Source organism: Hyaena hyaena, unplaced genomic scaffold, assembly GCF_003009895.1.
Source record: "Hyaena hyaena isolate Hyena2069 unplaced genomic scaffold, ASM300989v1 scaffold_181, whole genome shotgun sequence".
Lineage (NCBI taxonomy): Eukaryota > Metazoa > Chordata > Mammalia > Carnivora > Hyaenidae > Hyaena > Hyaena hyaena.
The window spans coordinates 550,471-571,018 of NW_024080813.1; the positions used below are offsets into that span (position 1 = coordinate 550,471).

At 41.3% G+C, this 20,548-nt stretch overlaps 2 protein-coding genes across 5 annotated transcripts in view; one reads left to right on the plus strand and one right to left on the minus strand.

Moving 5' to 3' along the window:
* Positions 1 to 1,768: 1,768 nt before the first annotated feature.
* On the minus strand, positions 1,769 to 12,775 carry L3HYPDH (trans-L-3-hydroxyproline dehydratase). The gene is made up of 5 exons (XM_039240781.1): positions 12,219 to 12,775; positions 8,706 to 8,875; positions 5,607 to 5,729; positions 5,380 to 5,517; positions 1,769 to 3,296 (listed from the first exon to the last, which is right to left on the minus strand). The coding sequence occupies exons 1-5, from the start codon at positions 12,724 to 12,726 to the stop codon at positions 3,171 to 3,173; spliced, it is 1,065 nt and encodes a 354-aa protein (XP_039096712.1). The 5' UTR covers positions 12,727 to 12,775; the 3' UTR covers positions 1,769 to 3,170.
* A 170-nt stretch (positions 12,776 to 12,945) lies between these two features.
* The window catches only part of LOC120237469 (JNK1/MAPK8 associated membrane protein), a 44,282-nt gene continuing 36,679 nt past the window's right edge, over positions 12,946 to 20,548 (plus strand). For 2 of the 4 annotated variants that reach the window (XM_039240772.1, XM_039240775.1), the window contains exons 1-3: positions 12,946 to 13,037; positions 16,005 to 16,096; positions 16,641 to 16,795. In XM_039240772.1, the coding sequence (XP_039096703.1) occupies positions 13,034 to 13,037; positions 16,005 to 16,096; positions 16,641 to 16,795 (251 nt within the window). In that variant the 5' untranslated portion in view covers positions 12,946 to 13,033. The remainder of the gene's footprint in view (positions 13,038 to 16,004; positions 16,097 to 16,640; positions 16,796 to 20,548) is intronic. The other 2 variants (XM_039240773.1, XM_039240774.1) reach the window with 2 other exon arrangements.

The window sequence follows — 20,548 nt, forward strand, 5'->3', positions numbered from 1 at the left end:
TTGTTTATGATGAGCATATGTAAGTACTTAAAGCTAAGAGATCAGTGAGGGAAAGGAGGTTGCTTGAGAGAGGTTACAAGACCCTCACCAATGATGGGAAGGGATAGCTGTAGGCATATCTAGAAGTGGGGCTTTGTGACTGGTTAGACACATGGAGGCGTGGACGGGGTGCAGTTAATGTCCCTAGTGTTGATTCCAAGAGAGACAGTGAAAGACAGAAGGGATGAATGTTACTGCAAGGGTCAGACTCAGGTTTGGAATAGAACTTAGGAAGATATAAGCACTAACTATTTTTTAATGTTCAAGAAATATAACATTTTATGAAAGTCCTATATCCCAGAGAAAGTTCTGGCTGTATTATCTTAGGAGTAGAAGAAGTATAGTAGGGAAATACTGGACTTGGGAGTCAGAAGTCCTAGATTCACAGCATCTAAGGTGACCTTAGGGGAGTTATTTAACATGTCTGGCTTGTATTTCCCTCATATACGGATCTTCTATTTACAATAGGGTTACATCCAGTTTTAAACCCATCATAAGTGGAAATACCTTAAGTCAAAATGCATTTAATACACCTAACCCATCAAGCATCAGAGCTTACCCTAGCCTACCTTTCACTTGCTCAGAACACATACAGTAGCCTACTGTGAGCAAAATCACAAAGCCTATTCTATAATCAAGTGTTAAATATATCACATAGTGTATTGAATGCTGTACTGAAAGTGAAAAACAGAATGGCTGTATGGGTACAGAATGGTTGTCAGTGTTCCTTTGTTGACCCTCGTGACCGCTCGACTGACAGAGCTGTGGCTCACCATGGCCACTCAGCACCACAAGAGAGTATGGTGCCACGTGTATGGAGCCCAGGAAAAGATCTGGATTCAAAGTCCAGTTTCTACTGAATGTGTATCATTTTCCCACCATCATAAACTTGAAAGATTGCAAGTTGAACTATCATTGAGGACCATTGGTGGATAAATGGGATAAAAACAGTGGTATGCCACAGGTGGGGCAGTGGGAGTGGTCCACCGTGATGCAGTTGATAAGAGAGTGTGCACTGTTGGTAGAGAATTTTCTTTTTTCTTTTCTTTTTAAAAATTGTTTAATGTTTTAATTATTTCTGAGTTAGAGAGAGAGAGACAACGTGAGCAGGGGAGGGTCAGAGAGAGAGTGAGCTATAGAATCTGAAGCAGGCTCCAGGCTCTGAGCTAGCCATCAGCACAGAGCCCAACATGGGGCTCAAACCCATGAACCGTGAGATCATGACCTGAGCCGAAGTTGGGTGCTTAACTAACTGAACCACCCAGGTGCCCCTATTTTTTATTTTCTTAAAAAGAGAGAGGTATGGGGCACCTGGGTGGCTCAGTCGGTTAAGCTCCCGACTTGGCCCAGGTCTTGATCTCATGGTTCGTGGGTTCGAGCCCCACGTCGGGCTCTGTGCTGACCTCTCAGAGGCTAGAGCCTGCTTCGGGTTCTGTATCTCCATCGCTCTCTGCCCCTTCCCCACTTGCGAGCATGTGCGTGTGTGTGCGCTCTCTCTGTCACTCTTTCAAAAATAAACATTAAAAAAATTAAAAGCATGAGAGTGAAGAGTAGAGAGAGAAAGGGAGAGAGAGAGAATCTTAAGCAGGCTCCACACCCAGCATAGAGCCCAATGGGGAGCTCAATCTCACGAACATGAGAACATGACCTGACTCAAAATCAAGAGTCAGACGCTTAACTGACTGAGCCACCCAGGCGCCCTGAGAATTTTAAAACAATAATAAAATCCACTAAAGTGAGTCTGCTTTTTATCATCACCAAGTGCTAACAATTTAATCAACATCAGTGATAAAATACTCTCCACCCTTGGTAGCCATAGGACAATTCGCCTTTTGTGGTGTACTTCGTTAGAGGATATGCATGTGGCCCACTACAAAATGCTGTAAAATGTAACTTTTAAACAGTATATGTATCTTTTTCAAGTTAATGTGACGTGAAATTTGAAGAGAGAATAGTAGTTCTATTTTCATTTTAAGATGAATGTACAACAAATCTCTCTAATGTGTAGAAAATTTCTTGGTTGTAGTAAGCTAGTGTCAATTTTTTGAAGGTAGGTGATTCCTTTACCACAGGATTTTATAGAGAATGAGTGGAAAACATTAGTTTTTGTACAATGGGGAATCCAGGAACATTAACTGTAAAGTTATAAGCTAAGAAGCCTTCATTTTGGTCAGGTAATTCAATTACAGACTTAACCAGATGACAAAACCAGTTAAAAGTAATCACTTCAGTTTCTGTATGCTCAGGAAAAAATATATTACTTATCTCACAGGTGACTCTACTGAATATTGAGGGCATCACATATTGAAGAAGTTTTTCATACTTCATTTTATAGTGACTGAAAATGGTCAAATTTTATTTTTAACAGGCTCATAGACAATTAACTAGCGAGAATTAATAGTTAACATTTCTTTCAGGTTTTAAATCTACCTGGCATTTAATTGTTGGAGTAAGAGATTCATCGTACCGTAGTAATTCGTTGATTTCCACTGAGTTTATAATGCAGTAAACAATCCCTCTTATAAGAGCCAAAGTCTGATTATTGGTCTTCTCACACCAGCTTATGGCACTTCAGCTGCCTCGGTGTGGGAGCAGGGCCTTGCAGCAGAGAGAAGGTCCTGGCAGCAGCCGTGATATCTGCCCAAAGAAGCTGACCCATCCTAATCCATCCCAGGCTATGTATGCCAAGTGTTGAGTACCTTATAATAAATAATCCATCTCCCTTACATCCTGCTCGGAGAGAGGACATTATCTTACTTGAAAACTGAAGACTATAATAATGGACTTGTAAGAGGCATTGTTGTGAGGGCTACAATTCAAGCTATTATTAGTCAAAGAGCATCTAAAACAAAGTATCATAGGAACTAGCAGAGCATAACATTTTAAAACTAACAAAGGCTAAGGTGTTAATTTTGCCCGATAGGTTAATCACTAGAAAAATATTCTGAATTTTCAGCATTTTGTAAGCTGACATAGGTGATATTTATACCAATTACATGTGCAAAGATGAGGTACAATGATTACATTTAGACACAGCATCCTATTTTAGAAAGAATGGAACTTGGCTGACATGTACAATTTGAAGATCATTTTCCATGTAATTCAGAGAGAGCGCTGAAAACTCACAGAAGTCATTTGAGAAGGAATCCATCCCTCAGTGGGTCATCATTTTCCACTATAAAACTTGCTGTACCTGTATAATGGGCTTGTCCGGATACTTCAACTATAACAGCTTTAAAATCTCCACATTTTGCTTCCTGAGGAAGGATGGAAGGAGTATAATATCAAAATACTGCACTTAACGTCGTGTCTGGCCTAAAAGTTATATTCTTGACTGTTATCATTTTAAAGAAATCCCAAGGTTAATCTTTTTAGGTAATGGAAGGTTTTTAAGGAGAGAGACATGATCAGATTTGTGTTTTAGATAAGTTAACCTGTAAAATGGAAACAAATCAGAGAGGAAAGCAATTAGAAACCTAGAAACCTCTTTAGAGGCAACCTTCATTCATCGATGGACTCTAGAGTTACTAGAATAGTTTTTAGGGAGGAGGGAGAAGAGCATAGCGGAGATACTTTGCACGTAGAACTGGCAGGCATGGGGACTCATAAATGGGAGGTGAGGAGTAGGAATGAGTTAAATATGAGCGTAGTTCCTACTTGGAAGTGAAGCAGATACTCCCATTAACCAAGATAGGGAATGAGACAGGAGGAGCACATTTAGGAAGGAAGGAAGAACTGTTTAACAAGATGACATATCTCTGGGACAGTCATTTCCATATGAGTGTGGTGGACTGTTGGGAATATGAGTGTTAGGCTCAGGAGAAAGGCAGGCACATAGTGGGCATAGGAGGGAGGAGGGTTTGGGGGTGATCATCAGTGGGGTGGTTGGGAGTTGAAGGCTCAAAAGTGGGGTGAAATTGCCCAGTGGCATCAAAATGCAGATGAGATGAGAAGGAAACTAAGGATGAAATGCTGGGGACCTATAAGTGGAAGGACAGGGAGAGGAAGCTGAGGCAGGGAAAGAGACTGAGAAGGCACCATCCAAGAGCTTGGAAGAGCCCAGACAGCGAAGGAAGGCATGGGGTGTGAGTGAAGATATCCTGTCAAGTATGATTACTAACTATAAAGAAATAACTCCAAATCTTAACTACAGAGTATCTTTTATTTCTTAATTCTTAAACATGAGAATAACTAACTCTTATGATAAAATGTCAATCATTAGATTAGGATACAGTAATTTCATTATCTTTTTATAAAGCTGCTATAATAAAAGCCTCACTGAAAATTTGTCCAATAGCAATATAGTAGTGCTTAATAGTGCACGGTCTACACGGAGAGGTCCACATTCAGAGTCTGGCTCCAATACTCGTTAACTGTTTGACCTCTGGCAAATTACCTAAACTCTCATATCCTCCATGTAATCATCTGTTTAAAAAGGATAATAATGGGGCGCCTGAGCGAAGTGTCTGACTTCGGCTCAGGTCACGATCTCGCAGTTTGTGGATTCAAGCCCCGCATCGGGCTCTGTGCTGACAGCTCAGAGTCTGAAGCCTGCTTCGGATTCTGTGTCTCCCTCTCTCTCTGCCCTTCCCCAGCTCAGGCTCTGTCTCTCTCTCTCTCTCAGAAATAAATATTTTAAAAAATTTTAATAAAAGGATAATAACAGTACTGACTGGCCAAGATTCTCACGAGGATTAAATGAGATGGTATATGTAAACCGCTTAGTGTGGAAATTAACATATAGTGAAGCACCCAATAGATGTTGTAGATTATTTTATTTTCAATCTCAGACTCGAAGACAATGTGCATGATGTCTGCTTTTGCATTCAGTCAGTTGGGATGTCACCTGGCATACAGCCTCTGGAGAACTCCACTGTACATTCATGGGACAATGAAAGTGAAAAGCAAATAATGTCTTCATATGAATGCATACTAAGTTTTGGCCCTGTGGACCCTTAGAAAGGAACTTGGGGGCCCCTAGGGATTCCAAACCACACTTTCAGGACCAATATCCTAGCTGAACAGACGTTTTTACAGGCCTGCTTTTAAAAATGTATTTATTTTGGAGAGAGAGCACACGCGGGGGAGGGGCAGAGAGGAGACAGAGGACCTGAAGCGGGCTCCACACTGACAGCAGAGAGCCCGATGTGGGACTTGAAGTCATGAACTGTGACATCATGACCCAAGCTGAAGTTGGACACTTAACCAACTGAGGCACCCAGGTGCCCCTAAAATTTTCTTCTGAGAGCTAGGTGAAGAAACTTCCCTAACACCGAACTCGGGCCTCTTCAGTTTCAAAAGTAACACACTTACGAATAAGAAGCCAAGGGTGTTGCTTACCCTCACAGCCTTCCCTGTGAATATTGAGCCAGTTGTACTGCTTTTAAAGGCTCTGGTCTGGTTCAGTTCTAGAAGCCCTTTGTGATACTGTAAGGCAATTCGAGCTGTCACTCCCGATCCAGTAGGACTTCTGTCAACCTGTTGCAGAGTAAATGAAGATGAGAGCGTTCACGGTGTTCCAGTTCCATACGATCTGGATTTTCTGGCAAACATTACAGTTCCAATACCTGCTCATCTGCGAACACACAGATGTTGGTGGTTGGTTCCTCACTGTAAGTGTCTTTTCCATCAGTTAATATAGTTCCATACAGAAAGGAAAGGTCTTCACTCTCAGGATGATTTATTTTAAACTGCAAATAACCAAAAACATTATCAGGTAAAATAATCTGTCATGTAAAATTACGTGTAAAATAAATATTTTGATTCAAATTTATCTTAGTAAGTAATTTAGATGGGGCACTCTTAGGCATAGCTTTTCAATCTTTGTCATTTTAAAAATAACCTTTTGGGTCAGGGCAGTAAATGATGTCTTTGTCTAGATGAGTAAACATAGTTTTATTGGAAGTTACGATCCTCATCATATTTTGAGTCCTTTCCAAGGAACCTGTCCTGCAGATAGCCTCTTCTAAAGGAACAGGCCTGGGGTGCCTGGGTGGCTCAGTCGGTTGAGCGTCCGACTTCGGCTCAGGTCAGATCTCACAGGTCGTGGGTTCGAGCCCTGCATCGGGCTCTGTGCTGACAGCTCAGAGCCTGGAGCCTGTTTCTGATTCTGTGTCTCCCTCTCTCTCTGCCCCTCCCCCACTCATGCTCTGTCTCTCTCTGTCTCAAAAATAAATAAACTATAAAAAAAAAAAAAAAAGGAACAGGCCTATTTATACACATGCACGCCAGAGGCTCACACTCTTTGAAGCACTGACCCCAGGATCGTTAATCCATGGACTGGCCATGTTTGCTCAAACAGGAGGAGCTGAGGCGGTCACATGCTCCCTCTCAGGAGCTTGAAGCGGATAATATAGAAATATCAGACAATGAATAGCTAGAGCTGAAGTTAATTCCATGGGCAGAGACAAGGACTTGGGAGAGGCCACGAGCAAGCAAACGTTATAACAATGCTGAAGCTATTAGTTAACAGAAATGGATGGATGAAAAAAAAAGGTCTACTGAAAAGGACGAAGTCAGTGGTATTATAAAAAGCAGCAGATACACACAGAGAGAGGCAGGCACGTGAGTGGTAAAGTATGGTCAGGCCCGAATGTGCAATGCTTCCAGGTCTTCTCTGGAGGTCTCGTTGAACTTTTCCCTGGTTTCTGCAATGTCTGCTACGTTTCAAACTATAACCTTAGTTCCACGTGCGCCCTTAAAATTAGTACATCCACTACTACTCACCTGTCACCTAAAATAACTGAATAGATTTGGATTCTTAAAATCCAGAGTCCATCGAAAACCAAGTATAAGATGTCTTCCTGTTGGATCTTTGTTCCCCATCCTCTTAAAGCCCTATGCCCCGCCTCCACTCTAGCATCATTACATCACACTATTCACAGGTATGCTCCTTCCACCAGACTGTGCTCCTCGAAAGTGGGTTTGTTCTTGCTTTGAGTCTCTAGCATAGCATAGTCCAACTCAGTAGGTTCTTGGTAAATGTTTGTTAAAGGAATGAACACACCTGAAATATTATACTGTATTTTAACTAACTGGAATTTAAATAAAAACTTAAAAAAATAAATGAAGATGAATTTGTATTAACACCAGCCCCCACCAAAATGGTGTTTCCCTAAATCTGCATCAGCGGTGTGAATGGTCAACAATTCACAAAGTGGCTCTGCTACCTGATTTAGTACTAATAGATGATACTATGGATGGTCATCTCACATGTGGTTCTTGACTATATTTCTCAGAATCCCTCTTCCCTCAAAGTCCACCCCTTGCCAGCTCAGTGAGAAGTTCAAGCTTTAATGAGAAGTTCAAAATTACTCCTTTCATTAAGAAAACTTTGTCTGGCGGGGTCTGGGTAGCTCAGTCAGTTAAATGTCCAACTCTTGATTTCGTTTCAGGTCATGATCTCATGGTTGTGAGATAGAGCCCTGCATCCAGTTCTGTGCTGGGCGTGGAGCCCGCTTAGGATTCTTTCTCTCTCCCTCTCCCAACCCTCTCTGGTGCAAGCTCTCAAAAAAAAAAAAAAGAAAAAGAAGAAGAAGAAGAAATGAAGACTTTTCCTCTTAATTTCCTTAAAAATAAGGTGAAGTTATTTTATGCCGGATTTTAGCTCAAACTGTTAGCTGTCTGCTTAGTGAAGAGAAAATGGATATAAATTCAGAGCTTCAGAAGTTGCCATGATAAAATAATTCTAGATACTGGTATTGACAGTCCTGGAAAAATGACAATTTAGAACAGGAATATAGTATATATTTTTATCTTGTTTAAGTTATAAATTATGTTATTAACATCTCAGGTACGTTAAATAGGCCCATAATAATTATTAGTATAAGCATATTAGACGCTATTTTTCACAAATTATTTTTTTCCTTAGAATAGTAATTCTTATATGCTAAAACATTCAAATACTGTATATGAGTTTTATTTACAGGTCCCAATTTTATTTTATTTTTTTACAGGTCCCAATTTTAAATGTAAAATTGCTTGCTTATTCTAGAAATGAAAGAATATTCTAGACTTACTTATCCAAACTGATTTTATCAGAATAGTTTTCCCAAGTCAAAACTAGACTTACTAGAGTAGTTATTTTAGGTAACTACTTAGCAATATAGGAAAAACTCACTAATTAGGAATTAATGTTCTCTGTGAAATAAAGTCTGATCAGATTTAATGAAATCTATTTTGTGAGCTATAACTGACATTATTTTCAAGTTTTGCAGAATGGTCACATGTAGCAAAGCATTTGCATTTCAAGTTAATGAAATACTGTCTGATACATTTCCTATATGTTTAAATAACCACAAGTTATACTAGTATATATATAAAGTTACTAAGTTATTTATTGAATCTATATTATAGGTAGGTACTATTCTAAGTTCTTTACATGTATTGATTTACTCATTACATCCTAGGAAGCAGGTATTTCATAATTTCCCTTTTACAACAGGAAGGTTATGTAATTCATTCAAGGTTACGAAAGTCACAAGTGGCAAAACTAGGACTCCTGGGTAGTCTTGCTATAGAGACCAAGATTGTAACCAGTACCTTATTATTAGTACTGCTAATGACTTAAATATATAAACATTTCATTTTCTGTGTAGGGATGTAATTTATACTCCCTCCATGCCATGGAGGAAGGTATTTGTTACGAAAGCAGTGTTTGTACTGACCTGAGTTTTAACTGCTTCCGTCACTGCACTCGCTGCATCCACAAGGTCCCTTGTCTTTGCAGAACAAACATCAAGTCCTAACTTTTCAGCACTAACAAATGCATAAAACGCTCCACCATATGCAATGTCTACTGCCATCTTTCCACGACCAGGAACATCCACTAAAAGATCTAAAAAAAAAGATGTGTTTGAGAAGAGTTTGTTTGTAGTATTTTGGCAATAACAATTCACAGCATTTTTAAAATGTGTGCTTTGGTGGAGGGGTGCTTTTTCCTATAAAAAGGAATGAAACAAAAATTCATTTTCAAAATAAGCATCAGATAAATAATAATAGGCCTTTAGCTAAGTGCATCTATTTTTAACTTGATAATGCTTGCATAAGTTTTAGAACACCTAGTGCCATGTTTTTCTTAAATCATGTACACTTACTTTGTAATTGCTCTGAGGATCTTTGCTAGGAAACCTCAAAGAGGCGGAGACAGCCGAAATTCTGGGACATCAAGGTTTGAAAACTATGAAGGAAAATGTAAGTCCCCTTTCATACTACGGGAAATTGTTTAAAACAGGATTTTGGATCCTATTCACAAATTGGCTTTCTTCAACTGTAATGTCAAAACAAAATTGTAAAAAAAGATTTTTCTATTTAAGTTATATATACTTATTCATCTATGTATTTTCATCTCGTGAAAGCATCCTGCAAATACTCAGAATAAAGCCATTATAGAGTCACTGATGTTTACAGTACCTTTTTGTGTCAGAGTTTTTGAGTATTCTACGTCCCTGGCATACCCAAAGTTTCACCTGCAGGTCAGTCGTTTGAAATCCTAAACTGGTATTTCCAAGGAATGGGGCTGGATGATATTTGGAGATGTTAAAACTGTTTTACCCCTTCTTGCATTTTCCTCTCTTCCTCCTCCGCAGCTCATTCTGGCTTGGTGATCATTGCCTTTGGGGGAGGCTACGTCAGGGGAGAAAGCGAGTTTTATGGAAACCTAAGATCTCAGGGGAAAGAGGTTTGTTGGCAAAGCAGTGTCCTGAAGGGAGAACTGCCTCTCCTGGTTTCCTCTGGACTGAGAAAAGAGGCGGCAGGTCCTCGGTGCAGAGGACCTTTGTTGACTTCCCCACAGCATTCAGGGAGGCTACAGGGTGTGACAGAGAGAGCGAAAAGGAGGGGACAGGGGCAGGAGCCACACGGACAGGGATAGATAATGCTTCACTGGTTAGCCGTGCAGGCTAATGACCAAAAGGCCTTCCTCTCCAAGGCCTCGGCTCTTCTGCGAAAACTTTGCTACACATATATCAGCAAGGGGGACACATGTGGAGGGATGAGGCTATAGGCAAATCAAGGCAGAGTCGGGTCTCAGAGTCAGAAATTGTGAAAAATACAGTATTTCTTATAGTCCTGAGCTTGTGCACAGATACTGGTATCGTATCAGTTCCAGGCTAGCCCACAGAGCCCTTTTTAACACATGACATGTCCAAACAGAGCAAGTTTATAATCGAGTATGCCTGTGGAACTTAAGAGCAAACATGAATGAAAAATATCTTTATCTGGATACCGGTGCAACACAAAAATCAAACCTAATGAAAGGAGAATGAGGAAGTAGATGGAAATGAGGGATGGCCGGAAAGCTAAGTGTGGCTTTGGTGTCCTGTGTAAAATAGAACTGCTATCCCCCCCTGAAAGGATTGTTTTGTGAAGTCCATGTGATATTGTGTGGGGAGTGCTTGGCACAAATCAGGAACGCACTAAATGTTGATAGTAAGGCAGAAAGTTTAATTTCCAGTGGGAACAGGGCACTTAGGATGTTTACATTTGCTAATCACCATGTTCTTCTCTCAATTTCATTTATTTACTCATTCTACACATATTCATTGACTACCTAGTGTTCCAGCACTTAGACAACTGATTTTCATTTTAGCTTAATGGAGTGAAAAAAACCTCAGTGGTCCTCTGAGGTGGGTACTGTGGTCACCTTCAATTTGCAGATCATGACTCCCTTTCACAAGGTCATCAAGATGGGGAGGGGCAGAACAGTGATCTTGAACACTGTCAGTCATCCCTTCTTGCATTTTTCAAAGTACAGAATTTAGGATTTTTTAATGACTCAAACGGACCATTAGTGGCCACTGATTATTGCATAGTCACACAGTGATGCTCTCAGGAGCTACTGTGATTATGGATTGGCTGTTCTGCCCCAACCCGCCCTGAATGATGATGCAGTCGGTGATCTTGCTGCCAGCTGTCATTTCCCACAAATGTAGAGTGCTTCTAATCTGGTGCTGGGGTTGCCTGGGGGAGAAACTAGATAGCCAAGCTATTTAAACTGCTCAGGTTTTTGAGATACAATCCTAAACAAACACCTGTCAAGTGCCCTCCCAGTTAGGATGTGACACCATTCTGTCGTAGAGGGCAAAATGGCATAAATTTCCCCCAGGAATTCCTCATCAACCTGTATGGTTCAACTGCCTGAGGTTGCTCTAAGACTGGCAAATGCCTGCGCTATTACTGTATCATTCATAATCTGGCTAATCTAGAATCCAAATCCTCAAGAAAGATCAAGATCTAATAGAAGGATATGCATGCACTGAAGACTTACAAGAAAAGAAGTGATAACCCTATTCCTGAATGGACTAAATTAGCTCCCAGCTCACTTTCAGTCATGACTGCTTTGGGGAGATCTCCCTCTTGGTAAGGGTTATAGTTATACACATCCTATACCCACCAAAACCTTTTAAAGGCTCATCACTTGTAGAAACCTAGCAAACCTATATATTCTGCAGTCCTTCTGTCTCTAGAAATATTTTGTTAAATTTCTAAGTACCTTGCATACTCTTATTTAATCTTCACCAAAAATTCAATGAAACGAATGAAAAGAATACAGGCACAGAGAGGTCAGTTATTTGGTTAAGGTTGCACAGATAGCTTTAAGGGGTTGTAAGGATTTGGACCCAGGCAACACCTGTTCCTGTTCTTAAATAAGGGCAACAACATCTGTATCTTACCGATTTATAAATTGCATCATTCATTCATTCTTATTTAATTCTTTTCCAAAAAAGTGGGGAGGGCGCTTTTTACAGGTGAGGAAAAAGACAGGGTTTAGTAAATTGTCAGGGAGTAATAATGTGTCTAGTATGTGTATTCTGAACGAGCCAATGAACCCTGGTACATTGGCTGTCCTTTGCTCTTTCTAATGCAACAGGTTTACCCAAGTGTTAAATCTCTAGGAATGTCTGACAGTGGGGAGCGAGGCGCTGAGTAAGGGAGATACGGAAGGAAGTCTGTACTCCTCAAGGATCGCCCAAGACCAAGACAGATAAATCTGCGGGGTAATCGAAGCGCACGCACCGCACAAATCCGCAAGGCTGACACACATTTGCAATGACTGGAACTACCTTTTCACTAACTGCAAAGGCAAGAGAGTGTGTTAATTGCTCTGCGTGCGTTCCAGGCCAGAGAGACAGTTAGTGTAGTCAGTTGCGTCCCGGAGCTGGGAGGGTGTCGCCCTTTACCTGTGGCCAGCGCGAAGGCCGGGACGCTGTGGAAGCGCACAGGGCCGCGACTGCGGCCGCCCTCGCATTCCACGAAGGCGGCCACCAGCCCGCACGGGCAGTGGATGTTGACGCGGACCTCGCGGGCACCGACCGGGGCCGCGGGGACGAGCCCGAAGTCGACGGCGAAGCGGCCCAGCGCCAGCACTGCATGGCCGCACATGGAGCTGTAGCCCTCGTTATGCAGGAACAGGACGCCCAAATGCGCGTCCGGCAGCTCGCTAGGCACCAACACGGCCCCGTACATGTCCCGGTGCCCGCGTGGCTCGAACATGAGCCGTCGTCGCAAGTGGTCAAGGTGCTGGCGCACGTAGCGCCGCTTGGCCAGCAGCGTGGGGCCAACCACTTCCGGACACCCCGCCAGCACGATGCGCAGGGGCTCGCCGCCAGTGTGCATGTCCACCACCGACAGCGCCGGCGTCCCCGGGTCGTGCGGCGGCAGCTGAGGCAAAGCCACCGCGCTCTCCATGGCCTGCGTCCGGGAACACCACCACGTCACCGCAGTGCGCGCTGCCGGCCTCAAGCCCACCCCCACACTCGGTGCTAGAGGGGCTGGACTTGCGGCCGCCTCGGGGGCGGGGCCTCAGGGCGGAGACGGGGAGGGGCGAGGGGCGGGGCTTCGAGGTGGTGGGGCGGGGCTTCGGGGCGGGGCTTCGGGGCGGTCGCCTCGGTTACCAGGAGGCGGAGCCGCCCTGGCGGCTGTGGCCCGGATGTCCGGGCGGTGCGGCCCGGGTGTCTGATTTCGGAGCTTCTTCAGGGAAACCTGCAAGCGGCCAATGGGTGAGTGGTCGTCGAAGTCCTGGAAAGCGTTTGTCTTGGTCCCTGCTTCTTCCCCTCGCTGGCGGCTCTGGGCTCTGCCCCTACGGGCGGCCTCCGGGTAGCGGTGCATCCTTGCCCCTTGCTCGCACCGCCCTCGGGCGGGCCCTGGACTCCTCCAGGGGTCGGGGTGGTCTCGGCCCCTCGCGCTGCAGAGGAGACGTGCCGCAGAGGGGAGGCCGACAGTGTTCGGGGCACAGGCCAGGCCTTCGTAATGCTCGAGAGGTCACTTCACTGCCCTTGTTTTAGTTCTTTTGTTTAGCGGTCATGGTTTATTTAAGAATTTAAAGCGCGGGCGTTCGTAAGTGCCCCCAAAACTGTAAAGGAAGCTGAAGCTACTTGCTGCCTAGCTGTTGTCGCCTTCTTCAGCATCAGACGTTAAGTCTACGGGGACCTTCGCAAAGGGGCAAGACCATTGCAAAAAAGAAAAAAAAAAAGAATCTTAAAATTTTAGCCATCCTACAGGAAAGGAGATGACCAGGGAAATTGAACCGACAGGGGAAGCCGCGGTTTTGTTTGGTCGAAGATGAGCTGTTGTTGGTTTCAGTTAATCATAGTGGTTTTCAGGCCTTGGATTTGGAGAACTTTAGATTATTTACATACAAATGTATTTATAAAACATCTCCTAGATGCAAAATCCTCGTGGAAGAAGTCTCCAAATTCTTTAACTTCTGTCTTCCCCCAGATTTTTGTCTGTTAGTAATTTAGGACATAGTGACTATAATTGGTTAAAAACTAAGTGCCAAATAAGGTAAAGAAGACCATGGATTAAAAAAAGAAGTGCGATAATAGTGAAAACATTAAACTTGAGGCCTTTTAGTCCCTGCTATTGCTATTGTTTCTCAATACAAGGAGAAAAAAAGCAAAAGTCTACTTGATTTGAAAGGGCAAAGGGCATTGTGGACAAAGCAGTCTCTAGATTGTGAATTCATGAAGAATTTGGAAAACGGTTATTCAAAAATAGTGAAAGGAAGGAAAAATATTGGTCTACCCCTAGGGTTTTCCAGCTGGACTAATGATTAAACTCACATGAGGCAGATTAACAGGGAAAAAACTCTCAGGAGTTTTATAATATGTGCATGGAGACCCAATTATGAAATTGAAATGAAATGACCAAGGAGGCAGTTCTTATCCATTTTAGACAAAGAGACATAAATTTGGAGGGAATTTACAGGTAAAGGAAAACAGGTTTTTGGGCTAAGGTAGAAGATTAGTAAAATAACAAGGTTTATTTCTGCAGCGTTTTTGACTTTAAAGTCATTATCACTATAAGGATGTCTTTTTACTTAGTATAAGGATTTTTTTCATATGGGAGGTTTATTCCCTGCTTTGAGGACAGAGGGTCAGAGAGTCCTTGCCCCGTTGTTTTCTTAAGTAACATTTGTTTAAAATAATCCGTATATCAAAGCGGCACATTTTGGGAGCCTGCCCTTGGCCCCTACAAGGATCATAAAATGCATATTTTCCAAATTAATTCATTATTGACCACAGGTGTTTCGGATTTATTCCTTTTGTTTTTCTTTTCAAAAGTTTATTTAAATTTTAGTTAGTATATAGTGCAGTATTGGTTTTAGGAGTAAAATTCAGTGATTTATCACTTAGATATAACACCCGGTACTCATTACAAGTGCCCTCCTCCTCAAGCCACCTCCTCTCCAGCTGTCCCCTGTTTGTTCTCTATATATAGTTAAGTCTCTTACGTTTTGTCTCCATCTCACTTTTTATCTTATTTTTGCTTCCCTTCCCCTATGTTCATCTGTTTTGTTTCTTAACTTCCACATATGAGTGAAATCATATGGTATTTGTCTTTCTCTAACTGATTTATTTCACTTACGGAGTTACTACACTCTAGGTTATAGGTTCTTTTTGGGCAAGGCTTCTTGTTACATAGCTCTGTGGACTTTAGAAGTCCCCCCCTAAGAAGTTGGCCATCTATGAACCATGGAAAAGAGCCCCAAAAGAAACTATGCCTGCTGATGTCTTAATCTTGGATTTCTAGTCTCTAGAACTGTGAGAAAATAAATTTCTTTTTTCTAATTAAAAAAAAAAAAGAAGTCGTCCCCCCCTAGCTGGGGAATCTGATACTTAATGCATGTTTATTGAATGAATAAGTCAATGAACAAAGGAAATCACATGTCTCCGATGAAAAAAAAACTTTAATAACTTCCTCCTGCTGATGAGGTCACAGACAATTTGTAGGACCAGAGTTTTTGTTTGTTTTCTGTTTTGTTTTTTGTAAAGAAGAGCTGCTTTTTATTTTCCCTAAGCTTTGAGATCAAAGATTCTAATGTGTTTGTTTAGAATCTGCCTCTGCCCAGTGACAACCTTGATGAAATTTTCACCTGTCCTTGAAAAACAATGACAAAAGTTAGGACAATGTTGTAAGCCTTTTCTAAAGGTAAATTTATTTCTTTTAAAGGCCTGCCCTGTATTTTGAAGTTACGTCTTTTCTGCTTTTCTGGTATTAAAACGTGTTCTGTAATGAACGAAGGTGATATTTTGTGTGTGCGCGTGCTTATGTGCACACTTACTGTTCTTACTGGGCAAAATAAGGGGTGGTGATCCTCTGCTAGTTTCCTAATTAAAAAATGGAAATGCAGAGTCTAGACCATCTCATCAAGGGGGAATAGCTACTTGGGGACATCCCACGTTAAGCTTTGGATTTTGGGGATAGATCCCACTCTGCTGGTTGAGGGGTCTTAATCATAAGGAATAGCATTAACATCAAAGTTTCAGTATAACTTTCTGCATTGTCACAGTGTAAAAGGAGAAAGTTAAGTTTAAAAATAAGTGTATCAAGACTTTTGTCTAATACGTATCATTTTTTAATAGAACTGTGTTGAGGTATTTCTGACAGGTGCTTCAGCTGTTATTACACTATTTTTTATAATCACAAAAGATGTTACTATACTGGCATTTGTTTTTAAAAAGCTGTCGATATTCAACCAGCATGCCTTGGACTTTACTGTGGGAAGACCCTATTATTTAAAAATGGCTCAACTGAAATATATGGAGAATGTGGGGTAAGTCTTAACATTTGCTGTGTTTTTTCCTTGCTAAAATCTTTGTGCTTTTGAAATGCTTTCATACATAGAATCTTTCTTCCTTCAGTATACTCATTAATTTATTAAAATATGAGGCATTAATAAAACTCTTGTGTTGTCATATTGTTTATAATACATCTTTTTTGACAGAGTTAGTATTTTTTTAGCATCTTATAATTTTATCATAACTTTTAATTTTTATTAAGGATATAGAACAGTGACTTGGGTGGTAAGTTAACATTAAAACTCCAGAACTTTTCTTTGCAATTATTTTTATATAGTGTTATTAACTAAGTTTATCATTTCAAGTTTGAGTAACCTAGTAAAAGGAATTTTTTAAGAGTGTTATGTAGATAAACCAAATACAGTGTAGATTTTATTTTACTTATGCACTTTCTTATTTCTAAAAGATGTACTTGTAAACATGTTTAAACTGAAGTGGGATGTCCTTATAGAATGACTTTGGGGTATCAATGTCCTAAAATAATATCTGTACATAAAATATTGTTTTTATATTTTGTAGGTGTGCCCAAGAGGACAGAGAACAAATGCACAAAAATATTGTCAGCCTTGCACAGAGTCTCCAGAGCTTTATGACTGGCTTTATCTTGGATTTATGGCTATGCTTCCTCTTGTTTTACACTGGTTCTTCATTGAGTGGTACTCGGGGAAAAAGAGGTTAGCACTTTCTGTTAGTGTATCTGGATGGAATGATGTTAGAATAATGATCATTTAGAAGACCTTATTAAATAATTATAATTGTGTTGTTTTGAAACAGTAAACCTGTTTTTGCTTTATATTCTGATTACTTTTTTTTTTTTACAGAGTTTATTGTCAAGTTGGTTTCCATATAACACCCAGTGCTCATCCCCACAAGTGCCCTCCTCCATGCCCATCTCCCCCCTCCCTCCCACACCCATCAGTCCTCAGTTTGTTCTCATCATTTAAGAGTCTCTCATGGTTTGCCTCTCTCCCTCTCCCCCACCATTTCCCCCCTTCCTCTCCCCCATGGTCCTCTGTTAAGTTCCTCCTAATCCTCCTATACGTGCAAACATATGGTATTTGTCCTTCTCTGCCTGACTTATTTCACTCAGCATAACACCCTCAAGGTCCATCCATGTTGCTACACATGGCCAGCTTTCATTGTTTCTCATTGCCAGGTAGTATTCCATGGTATAGATAAACCACATCTTCTTGATCCATTCGTCCGTTGATGGACACTTAGGCTCTTTCCATGTTTTAGCTATTGTTGAGAGTGCTGCTATGAACATTGGGGTACATGTGCTCCTATGCATCTGAGTACTTTTTAAAAAAAAATTATTTAATATAATTTATTGTCCATTTGGCTAACATACAGTGTATACAGTGTGCTCTTAGTTTTGAGGGTTGATTCCCGTGATTCATTCACAATACCCAGTGCTCATCCCAACAAGTGCCCTCCTCCATGCCCATCACCCATTTTCCCTTCTCCCCGACTCCCATAAGCCCTCAGTTTGTTCTCAGTATTTAAGAGTCTCTTATTTACCCTCTTCTTAACTATCTTTTCCCCTTTCCCTCCCCCTGTGGCCCTCTGTTAAGTTTCTCCTGTTCCACATATGAATGAAAACATATGATATCTGTCTTTCTCTGACTGACTTACTTCACTTAGCATAATACCCTCGAGTTCCATTCATGTTGCTACAAATGGCCAGCTTTCATGCTTTCTCATTGCCATGTAGTATTCCATTGTGTAGATAAACCACATCTTCTTGATCCATTCATCAGTTGATGGACATTTAGGCTCTTTCCATGTTTTGGCTATTGTTGAAAGTGCTGCTATAAACACTGGGGTACATGTGCTCCTATGCATCAGCACTCCTGTATCCCTTGGGTAAATTCCTAGCAGTATTGCTGGGTCATAAGGGAGTTGTATTGTTTATTTTTTGAGGAACCTCCACACTGTTTTCCAGAGCGACCGCACCAACTTGCATTCCCACCAACAGTGTAAGAGGGTCCCTGTTTCTCCACATCCTTGCCAACATCTATAGTCTCCTGATTGGTTCATTTTAGCCACTCTGACCAGCGTGATGTGGTATCTCAGTGTGGTTTTGATTTGTATTTCCCTGATGATGAGTGATGTTGAACATGTATTCTGATTACTTTTGACTGTGGCAGGAAAGCTTAATGATAGGGCATGACTCTAATTATCTAGGGAGGTATCCTTTGTTTTTATGTTTACTGTTTAAATGATACTGAAGTAATACTATTTTCATTTCTCAATTACAATCTTTATGGGTTTTCTACAAAGAATTGGTTATGTTTACAAACTGTGTTGTAGAATACTTTGTGATTTAATTTAATCCTAGTAATCTAAAATAATGTTAAAATGATACAACTGCCACCTAATTATGAAAACTCATACTAAAACATTAAATCAACATTTATTGAGCACTGTGTTTTATGTTTCGATCAGGAGAAGAGGTACAGATATAACTGATGTGGTTTATAGTCATAGTCTTGAGAGAAGACAAATGTGTATATAACTAGTTATGTGATTCGGTCTTAAAAGCATATAGACAAAAGGTGTATAAAAGGGTTAGAACAAGATACTCTGGAGTCACAAAGAGTAGAAGAGATAAATTGTGTCTGGTGGGATGTGAAAGGCTTCAGGAAGACATTTGGGTAGAGGAAATAGGAGCAGTGGCATAGAGGTATGAAATGCGGGCTGTGTTGTGGGTGGGACTGGAAGTGGCCTGGCGTCGTCTGAGTGTGGATCGCACATGAAAGAAAGGTAGTAAACAGGAGAGTGGAAAAAGTAGGTTGAGGCCAGAATGTGAAGGTTCTCGAAGAGGATGTGAACGCTGTCTTATCGGGAATGAGGAGTCCAATTAGCACATTTCGGCCCTACCGGTTTTTAGTTCCTCCAAATTTTCAGCATCTTTCCTGCTTTAGGTCCCTTTCCTTTCGTCAGCTTTTCTCTGCCTCAAATACTCTCTTCTCCCTCTGACTGCAGCTTTTTACCCAGCTGCCCTTCAGATTTCAGTCATATATTCCCTTACCCAATATAAAGGAGGTCTGCCCCCCCTTATTTTCCTACTATAAACCCACTCTTCATTTTGTTGTTTTGTATTTAGCACTCAGTATGGTCGAGGGTTGTGTTTGTCTCCCCCCATCTCCTCCTCGCAGTCCAGAGGGCAGTGGCAGTATCTGTTGTTCGCCAGGGAATCTCCACAGACCAGCTCAGCAGCTGTCTCATGACAGGTGCTCATTTAGTATCCGCCGCGTGGATGATTGATTGGTGAAAGTTTTGGTTTAAAGAAGTAGCATCACTGGCTGTATATTTATTTTAGGAAGGTAACTTCTATAGAGGATAGATTATAGGTGAGGCATATTAGTAGGCTGTTTCCAAGAAGTAGGGATAGCCAGACTCTAGTACTGTTGAGCAGGAATGGAATGGATGGGCCAGTGGAAATAGAATTAATAGTTTCCTGGATCCCACCTGATAAATCCAGGGTGATTATTTACATATTTGGAAAAGCATTCATTCTTTTCGCAATGGATCTGTAAAAAGTTTTTGAAAAAGTAGCTCTCATCTTTTAATTTCTTTTCTAGGATGATGAGAGATCAGGGTGAGAAAGGAGGTGTGATAAACTGAAAGCCAAAGTGGAATGATTGTTCAGCTAGTTGGCTGGAACTTCTTAGTCACAAGCAGGAAGAGATGGGGTATATAGATGTGCCTCACCAAATGCATTTGAATTAAAACATCACATATGTTTTGACGGAGAGTCTTGGAGCAGAGGGTGAGGTTTGGTTTGAGGACAGAGCAGAGAAGTGATTAGTGTTTGGGGAAGAAAGGAGGTGGGTTTAAAAAGAAATTTGCAGGGGCGCCTGGGTGGCTTAGTCGGTTAAACGTCCAACTTTCGCTTAGGTCATGATCTCGCGGTTCGTGGGTTCGGGCCCCGCGTCGGGCTCTGTGCTGACTGCCAGCTCAGAGTCTGGAGCCTGTTTCATTCTGTGATTCCCTCTCTCTCTGACCCTCCCCTGCTCACGCTGTCTGTCTCCGTCTCTCCTAAAAAAAAAATAAATAAAAACATTAAAAAAAAAATTTAAAAAAAAAATAAATAAAAAGAAATTTGCAGAACTTAGGTATGCTTTGCCTAGGATTGGCAGCAAGGAACACAAGAGCCATGTCTCGCATTTTCCTGAGATGTTGCCCTTATAATCAGGGAAGCAGAGGCCTAGCTGTGTGAGGCTAGACCTTTTATTCATTGTCATTTCCTTAAGTAAAGAGCCCACTTGAATATTCTTTTTCTTAATTCCACTTACCCCCATGAAATTTTAGTATCATAGATAAACTGTTTATCTCTTTATGTCATGTATGCCTATATATGCTTTATATAAGATTAATTTATCCCCAAGAACTGACTGTTGCCCTCTTAGGAGTGAAGTCAC

Coding starts and splice junctions, on each gene's coding strand:
- L3HYPDH (XM_039240781.1), bottom strand. CDS start 12,726: ATGGAGAGCGCGGTGGCTTTGCCTCAGCTGCCGCCGCACGACCCGGGG. Junction 5,518..5,606: donor GTGTGTTCGCAGATGAGCAG/GTATTGGAACTG, acceptor ACTCTGCAACAG/GTTGACAGAAGTCCTACTGG. Junction 3,297..5,379: donor TCACAGGGAAGGCTGTGAGG/GTAAGCAACACC, acceptor ATCCTTCCTCAG/GAAGCAAAATGTGGAGATTT.